Raw genomic sequence first — 23,969 nt, 5'->3', positions numbered from 1 at the left:
AAAAATCTTGGAAGGGAATTGTAAATAACAGAATCACAATGGCAACAAACTTGCTGTTTTCAGAGAATAATGCACACAAGGGACTTTTCAAAAAGATTCACAGTCATGAGTTAACAGCAAAGTTACTATGGCACTGTAGATTTGTGTAAACAGACAACTGTGTAATGAGTGCTTCCTGCAAGAATGAACTGCATTATTAGTCTTATAGAACTGTTTTCTGACTGAAAACATAGCCTCTTAAAAAGAGTTTGGTGGGTTTGGAGAGCAGTACCATTCAGGGAAGCCAGCCACATTGGAGACCTGGGCAGGCAGTAATCATGGTCAAACTCTGGTGAGGCTGTTGAAGATATGGGGAGCTGGTTTTACAATATAATCAAGAAAAACTATACTGCTGAATTTACTTTAAAAAAAATGCAATTACCACATTTTCCTTAAAAAAAGAAAGATCACATGACAATTGAGTACAGTTTCAATGCCACTCCCCTTAGAAATGTAGAACCCAATTCAGACACAAGTTTCTTACACAATGCATATGTTGATATTATCTGGATGGTCTAACACAGCTCATTTCTGAAAACTGAAACAATAAGGACATAATCTAAGATATGATCAATGGATAAAGCCAAGGGCTGCTTATTCAGCAATGTGACAGAGATACTTTAAAGCTGTGCTCAAATTCCTGCAAAGTCACCCAGGCTATTGTGCCCTACAGATCTCCTAGTTTACTGTCAACAGAGCGGCAGACGTAAATAACATCCTGGTTTTGTTTTTAGCTCTGAAGAGTCCAAAACATGGTAGAAATCCAGAAGGAACTAATTCAGTTGTGGAAAATGAACAGGAGATCACAAAAGAGCACTTAGCCTGATAATGATGTAAGAAATATGTGTCTGAATTAGCTCCTACATTCTCATCACCCTGGTGTGCTTTAAGCAGGACTCAAGCCAAACAGATTGGACACCTACAGGCAAACATGTGTATAGTGGCGTCTCTTCTGACTTTAGTCTCAGTTGTGTGCCAATAATAATAATGATAATAGGTGAGCCACATTCTTTGTGACTTTGCTATTTTCCAATAATTAGACATAATATCCAATTATGACCAATTATTGTGAAAACGCCAACACATGATTTTGGAAAATATCTCCAGGGAGTTGGACTTCCTGTCCAATTAAGCCCACACCAAACTCAAATAAAATGTGACCACATGAAAAACACCAGACATTTGTGATAAAGGACTTATCCAGTAGTGAAGACATTCACCCCCATTAGAACTACATGCATATCAATGGCAAAGCAGGTGGTAAAAGCAAGCAGGCAAAAGAGGTAGCAGGCAGGTAGGTAGGTAGGAAGGAATCTGGAAAGGGAGACAAAACTGGCAACATGGGCAATATGGCTGCATTATTTGCACATTCAAGCTTAAAATGACACATGGGGTGGGTGGAAGGATGTCACCGCTTTCATTTTATGGGACACATGGGCCACAGCTGGTTTCCTCCAAACAGCAATCTAATACAAATATTGACTTAAAATTCCTCAAATTAGCTTCTGTAATTCTACCATTTACTGATTGTAGAAGTATGAAAAAACTGTTTTCTGTAAATTCTGAAGTCTTGGTGACACAATGAATCCCACTTCACTTAAAATGTCTAAAATGTAATTCAAACAAAGACAGTTATGATCCCAACACTGCAAATGCAAGCTTAACATTAAAAATTGTTAATGTGCATGACTTGAGGTCAGTTATAAATGTTCATTGCACACATGCAACTATCAACTTTGTCCAAAGCGGTACTTTTCTGTTTTCACATTCAGCTTCATAAGAAATATAAACATTTCTTTGAGGGTTGTATTACGCTGAAAACATTCCTGCTTATCAGATCTGTCATGAAGAGTACCTCAACTGCTCCGAATGCATGAAACTTGTATCCTTGGCTGTGAAATGAGACCTCGAACAAATGTTGTTACTCAAAAGGTAAACATAAGATGAAGTCCTCTGTCTATAATTGAAGTAATAGTCGATAAATGTGTAACCAATGTCTAAAAAATACCGACAAGTGAGCTAAATTAAAGGTGTGGTGCTAATCGACAGAGGATTGAAGCTTAAAAAAAGAAACAAGAAAAGAAAAGAAAAGAAAAGAAAAGAAAAGAAAAGAAAAGAAAAGAAAAGAAAAGAAAAGAAAAGAAAAGAAAATCATCATACCTGCCTGCAATAGTGCATAGCAATGTTTTTTTCTAGGATGATGCACTTGATCTGTGATGTGGAAGGCTTAAAGAAATTACAACAAAACAACAACTGTAAAATATTAGGAGAGGAAAGATGACTGGTAAAGAAAGAAAATAGGACCAGCAATAAAGCAACAACTAATACACCAGCACACACATACACACACACAGGCCTTAATGCTCTCTGCAAAACTCAATCTTCATATCCATTTGCTCCAGTGCTGCTGCTCAGGCATAGCAAAGTATTCAAATAATCAGTAGCCATATTGCCCATTTCACCACATCCCAATCAACCCAGTGCACGGGGATCATTGTCACTGAAACCAAAGCCATTAAGCATGGTGATTAGCAAATCTGAGCACTCCCCAGTGGGCTTCCTGTCCCAGTGCAGAAAGGGCAAAAAGGGCCCAACCCCAGAGACAGTGTCTAGGACTGGGACTGTACCATCAGCCTGCTGCTCCTCATGCCGCTGCTGCTGCCACTGCTGCCGTCGGAGTGTTTTGCGTTTGGCGTAATCGTGGTCAAACGGCGTGGCCACGTAAGGAGGTGATGTCAGACCTGGGGTGGCGACTGACGGGAGAGAGGAGCTGTGGACGTTCCCTATGCAAACCGGCGAGCAGTTAAAGTCTTCGTCCATCATGGAGGTGGGTTTCTCCCTGTAATGAATCGAAGACAATGTTGAGGATGAAAGTTTGACCAAAAAGTTGAATATTTATTTCCTGATGGTCACTTGTAGCTTACTTTTCGTGAGACCTGGGAATGCTCGGCATGCTCTTCTCTTCCCCTCGAGCGAATGGCCCTGTAGCAGCCTCAACTAGCATACTGAACAAGGGCTCGTGTTCCCTATCAGGTACATTAGCCTCTAGCAGTTTTAGGATGGTGGCACTGAGACGGAAATGCAACTAGAAGGGAGAAAGTTAGAAAGGGGAAATCAAATGGTTTGCAGGTATATAAATCATTTTAAAACGCGAATGCTTTCAGACAGTTATCTTAAATAACGCTGCATCATTGTGACACAACTGGCGACTATTTGAGCTACAAGCCACAGATGATTTACCTCCAGAGCCTCCATAGCCAGGTCAGGAGGATTATGGTAATGGATTTTCCGGGGGTACCTGGCAGCTTCTTCATGCAGATAGTGCGCTGCCTATAAATACAAAAGAGAAGAGTCAACAATGCAGCACGATCTTTTGGCGGCGTAAATTAAACTCTTAAATAAGTAAAAAATGGAAGGAAAGGAGTGCGGTAAGGAATAGAAAACAGTCACGTTTGCTGACGTCAAGGTTCACTGCCTTCACACAACCCCTCTCATCCTGTGCTGACCTCCATCACATCTGCCTCCACTGATCTAATCAGAGCAACAGAGCTATGACTAACTCCATAGATCGTTCTCTCTTGGGGAAAAAAAAAAATCATCTTGCGAGGGTGGAAGGACAGTGATCTTTGTTTCTGTAGGAGGATTATGAAACCACTCGCAGGGAGAGCAAGAAAAATGGCTGCAATCAATTTAGTATCAAAGATTATACGATATTGCCAACATGACAATTATGTTAAAACAAATTTGGCTTACCTAATTTACTCAGAGCTGCACAGTACAGAAGGCTCTGTACAGTACGAAGATTCACAGAAGTACTAAAGATAAGTCTGTCTATTTTAGGTAGGAAGGTAATATAATTCAGGCAACTGAAATTTAGAGTACAGAAAGTATGTGAGCTCCTCGTTTTATCAAGATTTAAGGGGACCAGGTCTGCAGGTTTTGTGTAGAGTTAGTGTGCGAGGATGTGTTGCAAATTACTTTGTAAGGCTGAAGCAGCACTTCACCTGCAATCTTAACCATAATTAATCATCAGGAGGATGAAATCAGCACTATTAAAGCCGACGTTGAGAAAACTGAAGATGTGCTTTAACTCAGGTTCAAGTACATGGTTTAATCTTTTTGTCCATTCTCAAAATTTTATCTGATGCTGAAATAAAAAAAAACACCTCGACATCAAAGTTCATCCCTAAAAAAAAAAAAGAACATTTTGACTGATGTTCTTAGATAACATCAGATAGAAGTCACATGTGTGGACCCTGAAGTCTCTGCGGTTGTTTACCTTTTTGTAAAGCTGCAGATATTCCACTGGAGGCTGTTTGCGTTTCTCTGCTATTTTGCCCAACATATAGTGAATGAGCCACTCTTCTTCATCACTGTCACCCTCACAACGGGAAGCCCCCTGGAAACACTGGGATGCTGTCTCTAACATGGTGTCTCTCCTTTCCTCCATCTTAACACACACACACACACACACACACACACACACACACACACACACACACACACACACACACACACACACACACACACACACACACACACACACACACACACACACACACACACACACACACACACACACACACACACGGAGCCTTCATGAGTAATTTAGCTCGAGGCGCCAGATCAATTTACTCTGCAAGGAATTCACATGTGGAACAAACAAAAGTGACAGGATGTGACATCTGTTTAGCTCAGGCGCAGAAAATGTGATATTAAATAGGACACAACTTAAACTGACAGGAGATACAGATGAGCAACAGGAAAACTCCGCTGATGTCAATGTGTAAACATGTGCCTCACCTGTTTAACCACATCTGGGGGGAGTTCATTGCGCCACTGCTTTAGCTGCCGTGAAGCAAACGAGTGAAGAGCATATGATATGGTACCATACTCGATCCACAGAGACAGGTTAGATGCATCTATCTCCAGGGCCCTCTTAAAGCAGTTAAGCACTGCCTGGGAGTGCTTCCATATGGGTACATCACTTTTCAGCTCGTTGGAGTTGAGCTTCTCCTGGATTCTGCTGGCCCTAGCTAAAGCCATACCAGCCCAGGAATCAAACCTGAGGAAAGAGATATATCGTCTCTGTATCAGTGCCAACAGAAATATTTCCAGTAAAATTACAATAAAAACACAAATGACGGGACCCTACACATGCACATTTATTTGCCTATGTTAAAGACATGAAAAGAGTAATTCTAGAAAATTAAAGTATGTTTATTCATTTCCACAAGACAGTAGAGTAGAGAAATGAAGTACCTGTTAGGACACACACAGATGTCGTGCATATAAAACTTGATGGCTTTGGACTGTTCCTTGTTCTTGAAGTGGTAATCAGCCAGCAGGTAGTAGATCTCATTAATGATTAGAGGTGCAGGAGCACTACCTTCAGGAAGGCATGGCGCCTTAAGGAAATCAAAAGTCAAGATATTTTCATTGATTGTGATTCCGTCTGACAAATGGTTTAAGCTGCACTACAAATGATAATTAGATTGAGATATGCAAAACCAAATTTAAAACAGTGGAGGGATACTGTTTAGCATTTTTTGAGTCATTGGTGCTCTTCACATTCAGTGTGGGCCCACTGACTGACCTTTGTTGTCATGCCCTCGATGTAGGCTGCCACTTCATCCATGCTGAGGGTGGGTGTGTCACTTGAGGGTGCGATGCCAGCAAACCTCCTCAGCAGATTGGCCAAGTCCGCAGACACTGTGCTTGTCTTATAACTGTCAAACTCAGGCAATGACTTTGGTTTGAAGTACTGAAACATGAAAAGGGCATCACTCCACAGAAGCGCCACCTGTTAAACATAAGATTAATCCACAGGAAACATTAGTGTCTATTTGTATTAGAGAGTAACACACAACACCAGAGCAAATTGATGGTAACATGGTGTCCTGGGGACTCCTCTCATGCTCTGTGGCATTACTTAATTTCAGTCAGATCAGCAGTCATCCAGGTGCACCGATTGTGGGAATGACACCCACCTGGTGGCTCAACACGTGCATTACAAAAATACAAAAGACCACAGGCCAAAATAGCTTCAAGGTGCTGTGACTCACCCTAGTGGTTAAATTCTCACAATCATTTTTTTATTTTTTTAATTGATCAAATGTAGCTATCCACAAAATATCTGCTGTCACTCGTGTTCGCTCTGAAGATGAACAAGAAAAAAGAGCTTAGAGTAGAAAAAAAGATGACTGCATCACCTACAAAAAAAAAAAAAAAAAATCAGCAAGTGAATATAATGCTGCGAATCAGAGTCGAGGTTGAGGTTGATTTAAATATGTTCATATTACTCATTTAGTGAATTATTGCCATTATGCCATTAATGCCATTTCAAGGCCTCAATTTATTTCAATAACATCAGACGTGTGCACCTTGCAAGCCAACAAAACAAACATGAATTTATCCATTAATGTGAGTAACAGGCTTTGTTTATGTAAGATGCAGTCAGCTCTTGTTCAAACACCCTATTTAAGCAGGCTTGAAATACAGGTGAGAAATCATACCAATCAATCCAAACTTTGAACCATTTAGTAAGTCATGTATGCTTATCAGAGATTGACTTCTGTACTGCGTAACTGAACTGATTAACTTCTGTTTGGCTGGGTCACTTACAGTCCAAACAGAATCTAGAATCTATATGCGTTTTCCCAAAAGGAGTTTCATAATAAATTATAATGTACTAAATTGAAAGCATGACTGTGTGAGTGTTTGACCTGTGGGGATGAGTGATCCTCAAGGAAGCGGGCCTTGCTCTTCTTACTGGGGTAGGCATATAAGCAGAAAAGGCACTGCTCCAAGGCCATCTCCAGCTCCTCTTTGTAGGGATGACAGTCATTGTTGGAAGAGGCTGCAAGCTCTTTTTCCAAAACTCGAACCTTTACCAGACATAACAATAAAGCTGTTAAACTGAATTAATCACACTAACATAAATAAATATAATATATGTTAAGTATACATCTATGTATGTAAATATTTAAGTGCATGAATGCATAGCAGATACAGTAAATAGTCAAATTTTTCCATTTTGTTTTAAAATTAAATGCATATATTCAAGCTGTACATTCACATATCACTTCAGGCAAAGTCTAAAATCAAATTTACATAAAACTTGAGGAGTGCGCCGTCTGAATTGCAGCACAAGGAGCGTCGGCCAAGATATTCATGGGCTGTGTTCAGAAGCATCAGGGAGGAGGGCAGCATAGGAGTGTCTGATTCATCTGAAAAAAATTGGAACTGACAGGGTCACTGAGTGCAACATCTACCATGTCAGGAACACCGACGGAAAACCAAAGGCATGAAAACAAGGATTTAACAAACCTTCATCGTCCCCTCTAGATATATGCTGCCGCAGCATACAGTTAAAAGCAGCTTCTTCATTCTTGATAATGCGATACAGGATAATCCAAGGCAGCACGGAGAAAAAATAAGGCTCCTTGGGATCGTCGGACATGTTCATACTAAGATCGATCAGCTGAAAACACAACAGCAAGCAGACCATCAATTTACATCAAAGACAGACTAATCCTTCTTAATATGATATGTGTTTACTGTTTCTTTAGGAAAACAGTGTTGCCTTTAGCTCTTTTCTGACCTGAATAAGGTTGTTAGCCAGTCTAGCCATACTAGAAAAGTGGGGGACTTTGCTTAGAAGCTCCAAGTCTTTGGTGAAGCAGACCTCGATGCCATCTAGCAGCTTTCCAATGGTGCTGACCCACTCTTCCTTTGCAGGGGGAGAGCTGGTTGGAGCAGAGTTGAGCTGCTGCAGGGCTTCATTTAGAGCCAGCTCGCTGTACTCCAGACACTGCTGGTAGTCCTCTAGCTTCAAGAGTGAATTCTTTGCCGCAGTGTGAAAAGAGAGAATGAGAAGCGTCAACCATCAAATATTTCAGTATCATGCATTTCCTGAGAAAGGAGATGAAATCGATGATATTGGATAACAACTAGCAGCATGCTGTATCTAACCTGCAGTAGCATCAGCTGAGCAGGCCGCTCTGGTGCTGAGCTCACAAACTCCAGAGGTTTACTCCTGCTGCCGTAATTAAGAGTGGGCTGCAGCAACCGCACAACAGACTCAAAGTCTGCAGACTCAAAGAGACGCTGGATCTCTTCCAAAGACTGACAACGCTCCAGAGACTTCAGCCTTTTGTCAACCTGTCCATGGGGATAGAGAAAACCAAGATGAAACACGCAGCCAAAACAACTAGAGGCTCTTTGAGGGAAATGCTAATTGTGTTTTTTAAAAATAATTTACTTGTATGCTCTAAAAAATTTGAATTATATTATAAGTTTATAACACATTCTTTAAAAAAGTATCTCAAAGTAAAGACTGATTTTTTATTTTCATAACTAAAAACATTTTTATGGACGTGACATTTTGAGATATTGCAGTACTTATAATGATAATCTGGAAATGAGAATTAGCTTGAAAAAAGAAAAAACGACCTCCTCCACAGAGATGGCTGAATCTACACGTAGGTTAGGCAGATTGATGGTATAATATTTCCCTTCGGGGTCCTTTGGTTTGCTCTGCAACAGGCCTGTGCAAACATCATAGCTCTCCAGGGCCAACTCCATGTCTCCCTGTCAAGAGAGTAATGAGACAATCATACTTGTCACATCTGGCTGAGCTGAGTAGTAAGGACTCATAGAATTGAGTCAAGTATAAACAAAAAAACAAAATATTAACCATACCTGCTGGGCCAAGAATCGTGCCTTGAGCCAGTAGACACGCACCATAACATCCAGCCAGTCATCCTCAAACAGGTCTTTTTGGGATGAACCTAAGGCGAGGAGCAACAAATCACTCTGAAAATGCTGCCCGGGGAATTCTGAGTCAGCTGCGTCACTGGCAGGACAAATGCTGCTTCTTCTTGGAGACACTAGAAAATGGAAATATAATAAAATATTTTAACAAACCAGTTGAAAACATGTTCCCCACAAATGACTTTCCATGATTTAATGAATCTTGTATGTCATCATGTTTGAAATTGCAATTGCAGAAGTCCATTTGGACCAATCAGTGCAATTTTGAAAATGATAAAATACAACAGTGATATTCACCACACTCCAAAATCTTGTCAGTAGTACTTTATATAAAGCATATAACACATGGACATTGTAGCACCGCTGTGGGCTACATAATGTAGCTGTTAAAATACAATCAGCTATGACCCAGGTCCATAGTGGTAAGGCCCTTATTTAATTCAAAATGTTGCAAGCTCAAGTGAGAGTTCGTACTCACCAGTCTTCCCTTTGTTGTGCAACCACTGCTCCAACTGCAACTCCATACACGCCAAGCTCATTGTCAACATGCCCTGTACATAGTGAAGATATAACCCTTATTAGAGGTCAATGTGGCCAAATGGTGGAGAACAATGGTTCAACCTAAGTGATTACAGAGTAGTAGTGTCATAGTGCACATATTTCTTATCCATTGGAGGCTTAGTTTACAGGAGATCTGAATGCCTTTAATGACCTTAATTTCTTTATTTCTTCATCACTTGAATATTTTATTGTCATTTACCCGTATGTGCTGGTTGCTGCAGTCCCGAAGCAAAGGGTTAGGAAGACCACTGCTGTGCTTCCTCCAGTTCTGATAGAGCTCCAGTACCACAGCCGTGAGCCCTCGAGGCCAGTCTTCCATGAATTTTTGACCCACTGCCTTCAGATAGCGCATCATCAGGTCCAGTATACCACCATTGCTCATATTATTGAGCAAGAAGTTATGAACATCCTTTTGTTCTACAGAAGAGAATACACAATTTGTTAATATGATAGAAGTTTCAACAAAGCACGACAGTTAATCATAAACAAACATCTATGACGTACTACATACCAGACTCCATGTATTCAACTGCGTCAACAGGTAAACAACTCCCATGTAGTGGCTGTTTGTCCTCCTTCCCATTACACTGTGTTTCAAGATTACTCAGACTCTCATCATCATTATCAGGATCAAACTTCTTTAGCCTGTAACAAACCAGAAAAATACTTGTTACAAACAGAACTATAACAATATTAACAATTAACAATTTTCAGTGGAGGTTTGGTGACGGTTATGGTAGCTACCTGGAAGGTAGATATTTATAAAGCAGTTCCTGAAAATCTATCTTCTCTTCTTTCTTGCATTTAGTGTTTCGAACACGAGCAGAGCGTCGCTTGGCCGTCTCCCCGCTATCTTCAATTGCACGTTTCCTTTTTGGAGCTTTCTTCACTTTGTCCGTCAGTGAAACTTCCATAGCTGTAGCTGATAATAGGTAGGTATAAAGACATGAAATCTTACAGCATATTAGTTGTTAAAAAGCATATAAAAAGTTGGGGTAGGGAGAAATGTTCTTAACACTAACCAACAGGGTGAGCAGATGTGGTGACTTCCACCGTGTTCTGGCTGGGGGTCACCTGTGGTTGTGTGCTGGGCTGGGGCAGCACTGTTGGCTCAGTAAGGGCAGTTGGTGGCAGGGATGAGCTGGGGCTGCTGCTCAGCACGGTGGGCTGGACCGTACTGACGGGGCTGCTGGGTTGGGGCAAGTTTTGAAGGCAATTGGGGTCACGGTACTCCGATAAATTAATCCTGCGACCAAGGCTCGGCCGCGGTGGCTCACACGTGGTCTGATGTTTGTACATTGCATTGAGACTTTCACCCACATGCTTCCACCTGAGATTAACAACAATAGTAAAAGGTTAAAGATCAATCAAATGTGAGCTAAACCACAAATTTCAGTACAGTATTTCATATTACTGCATTTTCTAGCTCTACAAACATTAATAGTATTTATTGGTCTTATACTCAGGACGATGACTAACATCTCCTCAAATCTAAAACAACAACCCAAAATGTGAAATTTAAGAAAAACAGAAAAAGCAAAACAATTACTCACGAGAGGCAGCGGATGGGCTGAATCAGGACAAGGTCAGGTTTTGGCTCACAATAAGAGAGAGCCTGTCTGCGTTTCCGTATATCCAGTGCCTCTTCCACAATGGATTTGCGTTCCTCTTCCTCCACTTCCACATAGTGAATAGACATATCGCTGTAAATAAAACCACAAGACAAAGGTTTGTATGTGATGTGACTAAAAGTGTGGGGCTCTAGCAAAAGCTCAGTCTAAACAGATGAAAATTAGTAATGCGGAGAAAGTATGTGTCACCATTTCATGAACATCTGCATTGTGTCCCTTTTCAGACAGGGCTGCTCCTCAAAGATTTTCTCCTTCAACACCAGACCTTTAGTGTAACAATGATCCTTCTCGAGGGCTTTGCTGATGAAGTACAAACAGCCTGGAAATATTTATACAGATGACAATTACTTTCCTTTCTATACTTAAACTTTCCCAAAAGTAATGTGAGAGGATAAAGAGCAAAGCGCTTATGATGATCTATGACATACAGGTGTAGTCACTGAGCGTGTAGAGAATAGTTATGAGGTTGTCCAGGCAGGGCCAGTGGTCCGGGTTACAGTGCAATCCCTCCTCAAAGGCATGTCGAGCCAGGGGAATGCGCACCAGTCTCACGGCCACCTGGCCAATTTTGTACCACATGTTCACATCTGTGGAATCCAACATAACTGCCTAAGAAAAGAACAGAGCAGAAAATAGAGTGTGAACATTTACCATAATGTTATTCACTTTTATTAAAAAGACTAATTTAGCTGCATAAAATTGTCCAATGCCAGGATATACTAAGCTAGTTAAATGGTAGTGTTTTATTGTTTTACCTCCAAGTAAAACTCCATAGCCGTCTCCAGGTCTTCCCGTAATGCTGACATAGTGGCCAAGTTCTTAAACGTAGAATACTTCAACATCAGCCCGGGATGTTTGAGACCAACTCTCTGATCCTCTGAGGGCAAGGCCTAAAATATCAGAGGATACAAGCAGATGAATGAAAACCTCTGATAGTCTCAACAAGAATAAAACGAGCAACTTCACAAATACTACTGCAGCATCGGTGTTTGAATTTGAACTCGAAGATCTACAAACTTCTGAAAATCTACAAGATTTTCTGCAATGTGTTAATCATGTATTCTAAACAGTATTTTAATTTATCTGACTTTTCTGCAAAATGTTGCAAATGTGAATTATGTTACTGGATTATTTCACATCAGTATACCAGGAAATGTCTGGATATGATATAGAATTAAATCTCCACCTAACAAACCGATCCTCCTTGCTGATTAAATGGAATGAATTGCTGTGATTTTGGGAGAGCATTAAGCCGGTCTAAATGACATTCCAGGTACAAAGTATTTACAGTATCCTGTGCAATCACAATCAGCAAAGATTTTTTGACAAACTTGACAGGATCAAAAAGTATATTGTGTGATATTTTACCTCTTTGAGCAGTGGAGTTTTAAGAAGCTCATGGTAAGCCTTGGCAGACTCCTCAAACTTGTCATGTTTTTGAAGATCTAAGGCTTTGTGGTATAAAGCGAACGCCTCTGCTTCCTGCAGAAAAATCAGAAAACTCACAAACTGAAAACTCAGAAACTTCACAGCAGGAAATGTCTACAAAAGAACACATGCTTAATATTGCTAATTCATCTGTCTACTGTCTGTACCTGAGCCTCTTTTGTCTGACTTTTGTTACTTCTCAAGGGGTCTTGGGATTCATCTGCAGCTGTTGCAGCAGCATTCAATGCTGCAATGCGAATCTGTAGGGAAAAAAACCCACACAAGAGGACATCTATAAATAAACTGATGCATAACTCAAGATCATGGAGCTAATAAAGGCAATACCTACAACAGACAACAGAATGGTCTGGAAAATCCCCAAATGTACTCAATACAGACAAAGGATGCAGCAGTTCGATACAAATTCTTACCATTTTAATATCAAGAAGGCAGACCCTCCACCTTCACGTTTAGCAGCTTTTGGCTGGCTCTATCGATGGGCGGAATTTGAATAAAGAGAGAGAGAAAGGCAGTAAAGACAACAGTTCAACGAGAGCAATGTAACAGTATACATAGTACACCATGTTTTATGACCCACCACTAAACAATCGCCTACGACTCGTTATGGTTGCTGCAGAGTATCTTATTTACCAATGCCAGTCAACTGCCTCTCTAGTCTTCCAGTTTGTGTGATGATAGGAGTATGTGAGAGCTTTTCGGGCTAAATAAACTCTAAGTAAACGATGAAGGAGCAAAATAACCGGGTGTAATCAACTATTATCACTTAGCACAGGGTTAAGGACCGACTAGCTAACCTTACTCTGGATGTCATTCAAAAGCCTGGTTAGCTTAGCTCTGTATTTGGGACACTGTTGGCAGTTCTCCACAATAAAAAGCTTCACTTGTGAATAACACAACCTTAACTCCGAGTCCTGTACAGTAATACATTTTCATAACGGGCCAGAAAATTCAACTAGCTAACAGCTCGCGTTATCACCCAGGCTACGTTAGCTGATAATAGCAGACACAAAGCTGAACGACTCACCGTTCATTCCCATTTTAACTGCATTTGTAACGTTGCAATGACCATACCGAGGCAGCAGAGACGGAAAATACTGCCGTCGAGTGTGAACATGAAGCACAAAGTAAGTTTAAAACTTCAAATATTCATCATCCTTTGTTGTTGTTAATAATGTTGGGACCGTTTGCGTCACCACATGACAGTTGCTACCCGCCAATTAGTAAAGTCATCCCTCATTGGCCAATACGCTGTGGGTGTATTCATGTGACCAATCAGGTATTAGAATATTGGTAAAGCCATACTATGCACACTCTACGTGCTGATGTGCCATTCAACCAGAGATAAGTGCTCCCTATTCATTAACTGCAATAAAGATATATCAAAGTAATATATTTAGTGTCATTCCTAATTTATGAAATTATGTGGTTTTCAAGCCTGTCGATTTTCTATTAAAACATACACACAACGCAATATAGTTATTACCAAAGCCTTGAGGATGCAACATTTAAAACCACCATTTAAATCTAATGTTATAAGAGTATAAGGATGATCAAATTAGCAGCTTGTAGCCAAGATTTATTTTTAAAAAAGGAAAAAAGAAGAAGATTATTATTGCATATTCGAAAACTGCTATTTTCTGCAACCCTAACCAATCTCAGGATTTTACTAACTGCAAATTCGTGCCTGCAATGTGTCTGATTCATTTGTGGTCAGCATTTGTAATGTGTATTTGTGTGCAGGATAACCAACCTGCATGCCAAACAGACAACCACTAGAGGGCAAACTTTTATTATAATCCTTTTAAAATGTTTCCTGAAAATTCAAACTGATCATCTGCAGATTTGCTTTATGCTGGTTTATTGCAACACTTAATTAAGACATTTACATCATGACAATATTGTTGTTAATATTTTATCTAATAGTTTTAATGATGATTGAGACAGATGATGCAAAATGGTGCAAAGCAGTGTCTTCTATGACAAAAAATGTTTTTTTTCCTCCACCACCATCAGACAGCAATTCGAGAGTTTATACAGTTACATGACTGATACATTATGTCTGTGTCAGGATTTATGATGGCAAATTGTAACAACTTATGCAGTTTTTAGGAGTAATAGTATACTGTTTTGTCCTCAGTGACCCTGTCTGTTGCAGTCCCTTTTTGCTCTACTGCTTATCCCTACCTCCTCCACCCTATCCCACTCATCCTCACCCCACCCCATCTCTCCCCTTGGCTGAGACTGGCTGGCTGGCACCATTATCAATTCCTTCTGTCAGCATGCCTGCAAAAAATAGCTTACGTCATGGTCATTACAGGTTCTATAAAAGCCAGAGTAATGCAGATTCACTGTGCAGTCAGCCCAGCTACATTCCTAGACGTAGAGCAGCCCGATTCTCTTGTCATGGCGTCCACTGGCTTTGACCATTATTTCCCTCCCACTTACAAGAGGAGAGTGGTTGTGCGCAATGCAGGATATGGAGCTGGTGGAGGAATAGGGTCTAGGTCTGCCTACTCCAGCCACTCTGCCCCAATAACTTCCTATGCATCTTCACGCAGAAGTTATCCGACACACAGCCGAGCTACTTCCGGCTACTCTTCTATGCTTTTTTCTGCTCCAGTGTCTGCAGCTGCCACTGAGCTACGCCTTGACCAAGCCGCCCAGGTCAGCTCTGAGTTCAAAACAATACGGACCCAGGAGAAGGCTGAGCTGCAAGACCTGAATGACCGCTTTGCAAGCTTCATTGAGAGGGTCCATGAACTGGAGCAGCAGAACAAGTTGCTGGAGACTGAACTCCTGCTGCTCAGGCAGAAGCAGACAGCGCCATCCAACATCCGGGCCCTGTATGAGCATGAAATCCGCCAGCTTCGTGCAGCTGTTGACGAGGCCCACCATGAGAAACAAGCCGCCCAAGACCACAGGGATGAGATGGAGGGTGTGCTGAGGAACCTGCAGAAACGCTACGAGGATGAAGTTCTTGGCAGGGTGGAAGCAGAGGGAAGGCTCATGGATGCCAGGAAGGAGGTAGATGATGCTGAACTGGGTCGGGCTGAGCTTGAGAAAAGAGTTGGAACCCTATTGGATGAGCTGGCCTTCCTGAAGCGCATCCATGAGAGTGAGATTGCAGAGCTACAGGCCCAAATCCAGTACAGCGCAGACGTGTCAGTGGAGATGGAGGTAGCTAAACCTGACCTATCTGCTGCTCTCCGTGACATTCGAGACCAGTATGAGAAGGTGGCGCAACGCAACCTTCATTCAGCTGAAGAATGGTTCTGCGACAAGATGAACGTGATGACAGTAGGCACCACTCGCAACACAGAGAGTGCACGTAATGCCAAAGACGAGGTGGGAGAATACCGCCGGCTGCTCAAAGAGAGAACACTGGAGATTGATGCCTGCCGTCAGATGAACCAAGCTCTGGAAAACCAACTACAGGATGTGGAGGATAAACAGAGTGCTGAGATCTCTGCACTGCAGGTGAGGAACTGAGTGACACTGAAATTAAGGAAATGTAGCAGTTTGAGCATGCCAATGATATTCTGCATCCAGTACCATAATGTGCCACTAACATGTCACTTTATCTTTTCTCTGTAGGATACAATCAGTCAACTGGAGGATGAGTTGAGGGCAAACAAGAATGACATGGCTCGCTACTTGAAAGACTATCAGGATCTCTTGAATGTGAAGATGGCCTTGGATATTGAAATTGCAGCCTATAGGTGAGTTTTGTGTTTTCAGTATTTTGTATTGTAAATGTGAGATTTAAATGAATTCCATTAACAGCAATAATTAAACATCTCATTTTCTTTTTGTGTGTGTGTCTTAGGAAGCTGCTTGAAGGAGAGGAAAACCGCTTGAGTGTGGCTGGACCAGGATCTGTCAGCGTTTACTCCCAATCCATGTACGCTGCTCCATCTTATGGAAGATCACTTTATTCCATGCAGTCTCAGCTGAGCTCTGCGGCTCCGTACCAACTGAGCTCTCGCTTGTATAGTTCATCGTTCTCCACAGAGGAGACAATATTCGCAAGTCAAGCACAGCCGGCAGAGGCTAGCCCTCCTGCGGAAGAGGAGGAAGAGAAGGCGGAAGAGGAAGAGAAGGAGGAAGTAGAAGAGGAGCAGGGAGACGAGAAGGAGGAGGAAGCAGAGGAAGAGCAGGGAGAGGAGGGAGAGGAAGAGGAGGAGGAGGAGGAGGCAGAAGCAAAGGAGGAGGAGCAGGAGGAGGGTGTGGAAGACAAACAAGAAGAGGGCGTGGAAGAAGCAGATGGAGGTTTGTGTGTTTAATGTATGTTTAATTGATACATGTACGTGTGTAATGGTAAATTAATTCTAACTTTTCTCTCACAATGATGGAAATGAAGAAGGCGATGAGGAGGAAGGAGGAGTGGAGAGCCAACATGGGGAGGATGACGCTGAGCAGAAAGAGGAAGAGGGTGATGCGGATGGTGAAAAGGAGAAAGAAGAAAGTGAAAAAGAAGACGCTGATGAGAAAAATGGGAAAACCACTGCTTAAATTTACTTGCTTTAACACCTGCTAGCCTGTAACTGAAGGATGTATTCTCCTGTGGTGCTCTATATATATATATATATATATATATATATATATATATATACAGATATTTCTGTAATTCAAACTAAATGAGAATCTCTTGACAATATGTTGGTGAATAAAAATCCACTGTACGATTAACTTCAGTGACTCACAGCATGTACGCACGCGTGCACACTGTACAAGCAAAGAAACTAAACAACAGCAAAGCTAATTATTTAATTGATCAAGACAGAATGTGACAAGTGTCAGAAGTAGATATTCTGCTTTGTGGAGATTTGTTTGCGAACACCTGTGTGCTTTACTGTCACCAAAAAATGCCTGTAAGACTGTCTGAATGTGCAATACTCAGTCTGAAATGCCTTACCTCAAGTCCTCACTGAGTGCTTTCCATGATATGCTGCATTGAATTCAAATAAAGCCTTGAAGCCTTGTTAACCTAGACCTAGCTCAAAGATTTTTCATTTCTGCTTATAAACACAAACAGTTGCAATTACGCGTCAATTCACATGACATCTTGCAAAAAATAAATAAACACATTAGCAGAAAATTACATTCAATATCCAAGTGCTGTGACTCATGTTCAAAAGCAAGGATAGACATTTTACTTGCTAATTAGGCAAGGGCTCTTTTTCATGCAGGGCTTTAAACAAAATGTTCCTTTCTCACCACAATGTTAATGGAGGTTAAAATAATAAGTACACAGATGACAGCCAAAGAGACATTGGTTCCCCTTCATTTTGACAAATCACTCCACAAATGACAAGAAGGGAGGGCTGCAGCAGATCAGCCAAACCAAGCCATCAGCCAAAGTTTTAAATATTACGTTTGACTTTTTTTTTTTTAACATGAACTGCCAGTAAAGCTCTTTTGGATTTCTCTTGACTTGGCTAAACCAAATTCTAGTGTAAAAGAGATGAGTTACAACTACGTTTTTGTCTTTATCTCGATTCAGCAGGTCGCCTCTGTCCTGATATGCCTACAGTCTCTGTTTGATCAGTGAGCTGACACCAGTGTTTTTCCTGCAGCCGCACCCTCATCCACATCACTGTCCATAAATCGGGGCGCATTGAAACCTTTATGACTCAGCTAGTCTGCTGCACCAAAGAATCTGGCCAAGTGTCAACTCCAGTAGGACACCAAAAGAGGGAGAGCAATTTCATTATTTCATTAGGAAGAGAGGGAGAAAGATTGAGAAGTAATTGAGGACAGAGAGGAGAAGTAGATGGGTAGATGTGAAATGGGAGCTTGTGTTTGATGTGTTTGCTGTATACTTGAAACATTGCATCATTTCATAACCGTAACATATGCACACACAGCCTGTGTCAAGGCAATGCCCTGAACTTCTTGTTCCTCCTCTCCCTCTCCATCCTCCTTGTCCTCAGTTTACCCCGCGTTGAGCCAGACTACATTATCCCCCTCCTTCTGTTGTTCTCAGTTGCTACAGTAAGGCTCGAGCCGGTCCAAAGAAGCACTCAATTTAATCATTAGGAATACTACTTTGCAATGAATTTGGCTCTGCTTACACACACCTTTCACTGCTCTAAGTGATAGCAATATGGTAAATGTTTTCTTATTGATTAAAATCCTAAAGTACACTAATGACATATTATTGGCTGGGTTTTTAATACAGAAACCACTCTGCAGACAAAATGCTGAAGTAGTTTTAGAGATTTTTGCAATAAATACAGTAAACCACCAGCAGGATATACAGATACTCCCTCAGGTGCTCATATCACTTGTGTTGCATGCGGCTGAGGGAGGCTTGCTGGGCTGTGTGTATGTGTGGGTGTATATGTATGTTGGTGTGTCTCAGGGCACTGCGGGACACAGATTCCCTGTAAAAGTAGCATATCAAAGCAAGGTTGTATTATTTTTTATCACATTTCATCTTTCAGATATTGAGTTTCATCCCCTATTTCATCTGTCACATTTGGGCTGTGAACAGACTGGTATATAAATCTTATAACGCTCTCTCCCTCATGAGGGCATATGTTATGTCAGAGGGAGGCCCATCACCGAGGTGCAGTGAGACCTCCCAAACACACAAACTTTTGATGAAAAACAAAAAAGGCTGTAGGTGCAGCAGGAGACATCATTGTTTCCTGTAAAAAGGTAAAACAAACAAGCATCAGTGTTGTACAGTTATACTAAAAATAAATACAAGTAATGTGATTGTGTGCAGCTGAAAAGTTTGTTTGAATGTTACATTTATGAGCATAACAAATTCTACTTTATGTCTCCATAAAATAAACAAATAAATGATTTTACAACTGTTTGTAATATGGTCATATTTTAAAAAAGACTAGATTTCTTAAGCACTTTGAGTGAAACCTGGCTTGATCCGAGCCATGAAACATTGTCTACACAATTAAAAGAATATCAGCTCCTATTACAGTGAATATTACATTTCAAGAGGATGCAGTATACAGTGATAAATTGTTTTGGACTCAATGATTGGAATTGAATCTGCAAACAAGTGTACCAGCTACACTGGGTTTGTACTTGAGCCCACATGATAACCTTTGAATTTATAACAAAGTTGATACAAAGGTGGACCTGAAGGTGAACTCCAGTGCACTCAAAAGTACTGTATTGTACAATTACATTCAATCTTCTAATTAATACTGTGAGTTAATCCTCCCATATCTTATGAAAAAAACCTTTTCACCTTGAGAGAAACCCCTTCTTGATTATGTTCTCTGAATTGTCAGTGGGTGTGTCCAATCAGTACAGAAACACACTGCTCCAGCCAGCCTCAGTCCAGACAGTGAGGGTGGTCACGCTGCAGTCTGCCCCCCCCCCCCCCCCCAATACAGCCACGCTTTGTTTCCACAAAGAAAAGGAAGTCTTAGATAAGAGTTGTGGCTCCCTCTGCTGATCTCGCAGTGTCAGCTAATTAAAAGGCTCTGTCAAACGAGTCTTTGCATTGGCCCGGAAGACTGCAGACAGAGACTATTTCATTTAAAGAAATATGGCACTTTCACTCTAAAAATAGATAGTTGCTTCTTCTGGGGTACATTTAGCTACAGTTTTCAGATGGCCTTGTGTACCCACCTGGGCACAAAGGATGCTTCACTGAGTGCGATGGAGACAAATGGGGCAGCCTGCAGGGCACATCCTTTCTCATGCATCACAACCTGGAAATGAAATGTTAGTCTTGTGGATATAAATGTGCTAACCTTAACTTATACTGCAGAATATTCTGTGCTCACATGCATTCACAGTCCAGACTTTCATCCCTGTATGTCTTCACACTGGGCTGCAGGTAAAACACTGTCTGGATTTTGCAAGTCTGTACCTTTTTAACACCAAGCTGAGAATCAGAATCTTTTTCAATTAAAGTGAATGTAGCCTACAAGTATTTGTGTAGATACTAATATTATTGCATAAAAACATTGACATCTTGCAGAATTGCACAGTGAACATGGTGACATGCAATCTCACACATGCACATACAAGTAAAAGAGTCATATTTTAGTTTAAAAGTTTAGGTATGCCTCCACCAAAAGTCAGATGCAATCAACTTTTGGCCCAGGATGTTGAGTCCTTGTGCACAGATAGTGCATTGACCTATCTGCACAGCATTGCAGGGCCGAGCTATTACAGTACCTGATACTGCTGCCAAACAGCCAGGTGGATGCTGAGGTCCAATTTGCTTCTGGCGTCATGCGGTCCTGGCAGTGGACCCATAAATCCATTAGGCCTTTTCTCTGCTTTTGTCTCAGGAATTGAACACCTCTGTGGGGGCTATGACCAGTGTTTAGAGCCCCACCACTCAGAAGTCTCTGAAGCATTGTACTTTCTAGCATCATGGGAGTCACAGTTCACTGAGTTTAGTAATGTCAACCATTGAATAACGGTGGAGTCAAGTCAGGTCGAGCTTTATTTATATGGTACATTTCATGCATATGGATGCTCAATGTGCTTCATCTTTCTGCTTCCCATAAAAAACAAACACACATACATGAGTGTGTGTGTACATGCACCCAAGCATGTATGCACACAAACATCAATCAAATGCTCTAGTCTAGAGTATAGGAAGGTGGATGGTAGATAGTGAGCGTATTTATTGTTATTTGAAGTGTCTGTCATCCTAAATGTTCATTTGTAGTGTGTCTGCCTGGCAACTCACTCAGAAGCCCTTAGGCGAAATAAACAGACAGATACCCTTTTTTTCAGGACAAAGCTTCATCTGTTTTTAGCTACAATAATACAGCACACCCTCAGCTACAGTGAGACAAATCAGTTTATGTTACACATGTTTCCATTGACGTCACACATCTGCACATGATTACAGAGTGGATTTATCTTTTCCTGTCTTTAAATCACAATTACTAAAACTCTTCACCTTATCAGAGTATTTTATTGGAGTGATGTCTGTGATATAACCTGATAAAATGATAATGATAAGATGAAAGGAGTGGGGGTTTCCTGTGAAGACCTGGCCTGTCCACTCCTATTGTGTATGGAGTGTTCAACTCCAGATGAACTCTAGAGTTGAACTCTTCTTGTAAAAATGTCACACACTCTAACGCAAGACATGCATGTGAACTCTTGCACCACTGTCTGAATCTGATCATTTCTCTTTAAGAACTCTGCAAGAAGCCGAGTTCAACAAGAGTTACACTGCAGATATTTCGAATATCACCATTTCACAACAAACACAATTTAACACAATGTTTTATCAGGGACAGTCCACTGTATGCAATAGCACAAAGCAGTCAGGTGATGGCAATATTGTATTCCTTTTTGTAGATTTGATTGTTTTAACTTTTGATGGCTCAATAGCAACTTTTCCCATTTGATACATAGTGTCACGAACATCACCAAAGGCAAGGCAAGGCAAGGCAGTTTTATTTATATAGCGCATTTCATACACAGTGGCAACTCAATGTGCTTTACATAAAACAAACATTTAACAGAAAAAATTGAAAAAAACATGGAATTTGAGAAATAAAAATAAAACCCAATCATAGTAAACACATACATACCCCCCCCCCCCCACCCCACACACACACTAATAATAAAAACAAAGTACAGAAACATAGAAAGAGAGAGAAATAAAATACTATAATAGAGCATTAAAAATAAGATTGCAGCATAAAATAAGGATTTGCTTTAAAACCATTAAAAGGACATAGAGTACAAATGAAAGATTACAATTTAAAGTGCTTTGAAAGAGCTCAATCATAAGCACAGGAGAAGAGAAGTGTTTTTAACCTGGATTTAAAAATATTCACAGTTGGGGCTGATTTCAGTTCTGCCGGTAGTTTGTTCCAGTTGTGTGCAGCATAACAGCTAAAAGCTGCTCCACCATGTTTAGTCTGAACTCTGGGCTCCACTATCTGACCTGAGTCAGTAGATCTCAGAGCTCTAATGGGTTTATATTCTACTAACATGTCATTCATGTATTCTGGACCTAAACCATTCAGTGATTTGTAGACCAGTAGCATAACTTTAAAATCTATTCTATAGCTGACTGGGAGCCAGTGTAAAGACTTTAGAACTGGAGTAATGTGCTCTGATCTCTTTGTTCTGGTTAAAACTCGAGCTGCAGCGTTCTGAATGAGCTGCAGTTGTTTAATGCTTTTTTGTGGGAGTCCAGTCAGAAGACCGTTACAGTAGTCGAGTCTACTGGAGATGAAAGCATGAATCAACTTCTCCTGGTCTGTTTGAGACATAAAACCCTTCACTCTGGATATGTTCTTAAGCTGATAGAAGGCTGTTTTGGTGATTGATTTGATGTGACTGCTGAAGGTCAAAGGACTAAGAAAGATTCAGAGAGGAAAAAGGGTATGGGCAGATTTGAAAAAGCTTAAGTGTAACTACACTTCAGTATTATTCGGTGGAAAAGGCAACAATTTGAAAATGTTTTTTTTTCTAAAGGAATTATTATTGAATTTTCAAAAATGTCTGGTTTCTTGCTGATAGATTTAACACCCTCTTGCCATGCTATTTCACAGTTGCCCTATGTGAAATAGCTATGTCCTTTTTAAATAATAATAAATAAGATAGCAATAATAGCTTTCAACCAGTCTGTTGTTTTGTTGTGTTGACTAATCCCCCCCCCCCCCACTAGCTGTGTTCTAAAGCAACCACATCACAATAGATGGGGGAAAAAATCATATCGCCCTGTCAGAGAGAACAACAAAAGCGTTGGGTGGCTGAACATTATTGACAGCACCATTTGGCTGGCCAATGGCAGCAGAAAAAAACCCCTCCACACACACATGATGGGCAAACAAAAGGCTAAGTGGGCCACCAGATCTCAGCCAACAGCTGTAAATTACTTCACTGCTCAGGGAAGGAGGAGGCTAAGTGTTATTTGTGATTTACTGGCCATGTTGAAATGACATTGAAATAACAGCAAATAGCCTCACTGATGGACAAGTGGTCTATCAATGGTCAGCATTAGGCTACTTAGACCATACTTCACCATGCTATTTTGAAAAGTTAATTGTGTTGCAATGAAACAGTCTGTAATTACTTAAACATATGCTTGCTATAGGGTAAGTCAGTATATGTGAGTGAGTCTGGGACATATTCAGGCTCACTCAGAAATAGATCTGCTTGAAATCAGTCGATGTGAGCAGCAGCATGGGGCCTGCAAGTCAATTTCATTCTAAATTAAAAACAATAACCTGCTGATCATTTATTTATGACACCTTGGTGATTTATATCTGGGGTTTCAATTAATTATTCTGCTCTAGATTGTCAAATTGTGCGCCAGTAGCTCTGAAATTAGTCCTTGAAGCAAACCCAGCAATACTAAAGTCTCCTGAATTCAATTGTAACCCATGTGGAGGTTTACTTTTTTTTTTACCTATCGGGTTCCTAGAGAGTGTCGGTTGTGTAACGTGGGGCTGTGTGTTGTTGTTGTGGGGGTAGTTTGGGAAAGCTCATGGTTCACGCCTATCCCCTGCTCTCGTCTCCCCTCCCCGTTTACAAGTCATGATGGCGGAA

General features: G+C 40.9%; 2 protein-coding genes across 3 annotated transcripts in view; one reads left to right on the top strand and one right to left on the bottom strand.

Annotated features, from left to right (window-relative positions):
- cabin1 (calcineurin binding protein 1) overlaps positions 1-13,634 on the bottom strand; it is a 38,513-nt gene extending 24,879 nt beyond the window's left edge. The window contains exons 1-28 of one of the 2 annotated variants that reach the window (XM_062417000.1): positions 13,480-13,634; positions 12,866-12,924; positions 12,602-12,694; positions 12,375-12,488; positions 11,762-11,896; positions 11,435-11,615; positions 11,196-11,325; positions 10,929-11,078; positions 10,398-10,705; positions 10,120-10,297; positions 9,887-10,020; positions 9,575-9,792; positions 9,293-9,365; positions 8,743-8,930; positions 8,494-8,631; positions 8,014-8,202; positions 7,643-7,885; positions 7,369-7,522; positions 7,153-7,268; positions 6,765-6,926; positions 5,636-5,842; positions 5,302-5,447; positions 4,843-5,104; positions 4,319-4,489; positions 3,280-3,369; positions 2,964-3,124; positions 2,667-2,878; positions 272-337 (exon numbers count right to left, since the gene is read on the bottom strand). In XM_062417000.1, the coding sequence (XP_062272984.1) occupies positions 272-337; positions 2,667-2,878; positions 2,964-3,124; positions 3,280-3,369; positions 4,319-4,489; positions 4,843-5,104; positions 5,302-5,447; positions 5,636-5,842; positions 6,765-6,926; positions 7,153-7,268; positions 7,369-7,522; positions 7,643-7,885; positions 8,014-8,202; positions 8,494-8,631; positions 8,743-8,930; positions 9,293-9,365; positions 9,575-9,792; positions 9,887-10,020; positions 10,120-10,297; positions 10,398-10,705; positions 10,929-11,078; positions 11,196-11,325; positions 11,435-11,615; positions 11,762-11,896; positions 12,375-12,488; positions 12,602-12,694; positions 12,866-12,868 (4,222 nt within the window). In that variant the 5' untranslated portion in view covers positions 12,869-12,924; positions 13,480-13,634. The remainder of the gene's footprint in view (positions 1-271; positions 338-2,666; positions 2,879-2,963; positions 3,125-3,279; positions 3,370-4,318; positions 4,490-4,842; positions 5,105-5,301; positions 5,448-5,635; positions 5,843-6,764; positions 6,927-7,152; positions 7,269-7,368; positions 7,523-7,642; positions 7,886-8,013; positions 8,203-8,493; positions 8,632-8,742; positions 8,931-9,292; positions 9,366-9,574; positions 9,793-9,886; positions 10,021-10,119; positions 10,298-10,397; positions 10,706-10,928; positions 11,079-11,195; positions 11,326-11,434; positions 11,616-11,761; positions 11,897-12,374; positions 12,489-12,601; positions 12,695-12,865; positions 12,925-13,479) is intronic. The other variant, XM_062417001.1, reaches the window with a different exon arrangement.
- A 1,224-nt stretch (positions 13,635-14,858) lies between these two features.
- Positions 14,859-16,967, top strand: neflb (neurofilament light chain b). Its single transcript, XM_062417175.1, has 5 exons — positions 14,859-15,015; positions 15,076-15,932; positions 16,050-16,174; positions 16,282-16,724; positions 16,819-16,967. The coding sequence occupies exons 1-5, from the start codon at positions 14,859-14,861 to the stop codon at positions 16,965-16,967; spliced, it is 1,731 nt and encodes a 576-aa protein (XP_062273159.1).
- The last annotated feature ends 7,002 nt before the right edge of the window (positions 16,968-23,969 follow it).

The sequence above is a fragment of the Scomber scombrus genome, chromosome 4 (assembly GCF_963691925.1).
Source record: "Scomber scombrus chromosome 4, fScoSco1.1, whole genome shotgun sequence".
NCBI classification, from domain to species: Eukaryota; Metazoa; Chordata; class Actinopteri; order Scombriformes; family Scombridae; genus Scomber; species Scomber scombrus.
The sequence above is the reverse complement of the archived record's forward strand: the minus strand, read 5'-3'. Positions and strand labels throughout refer to the sequence as shown.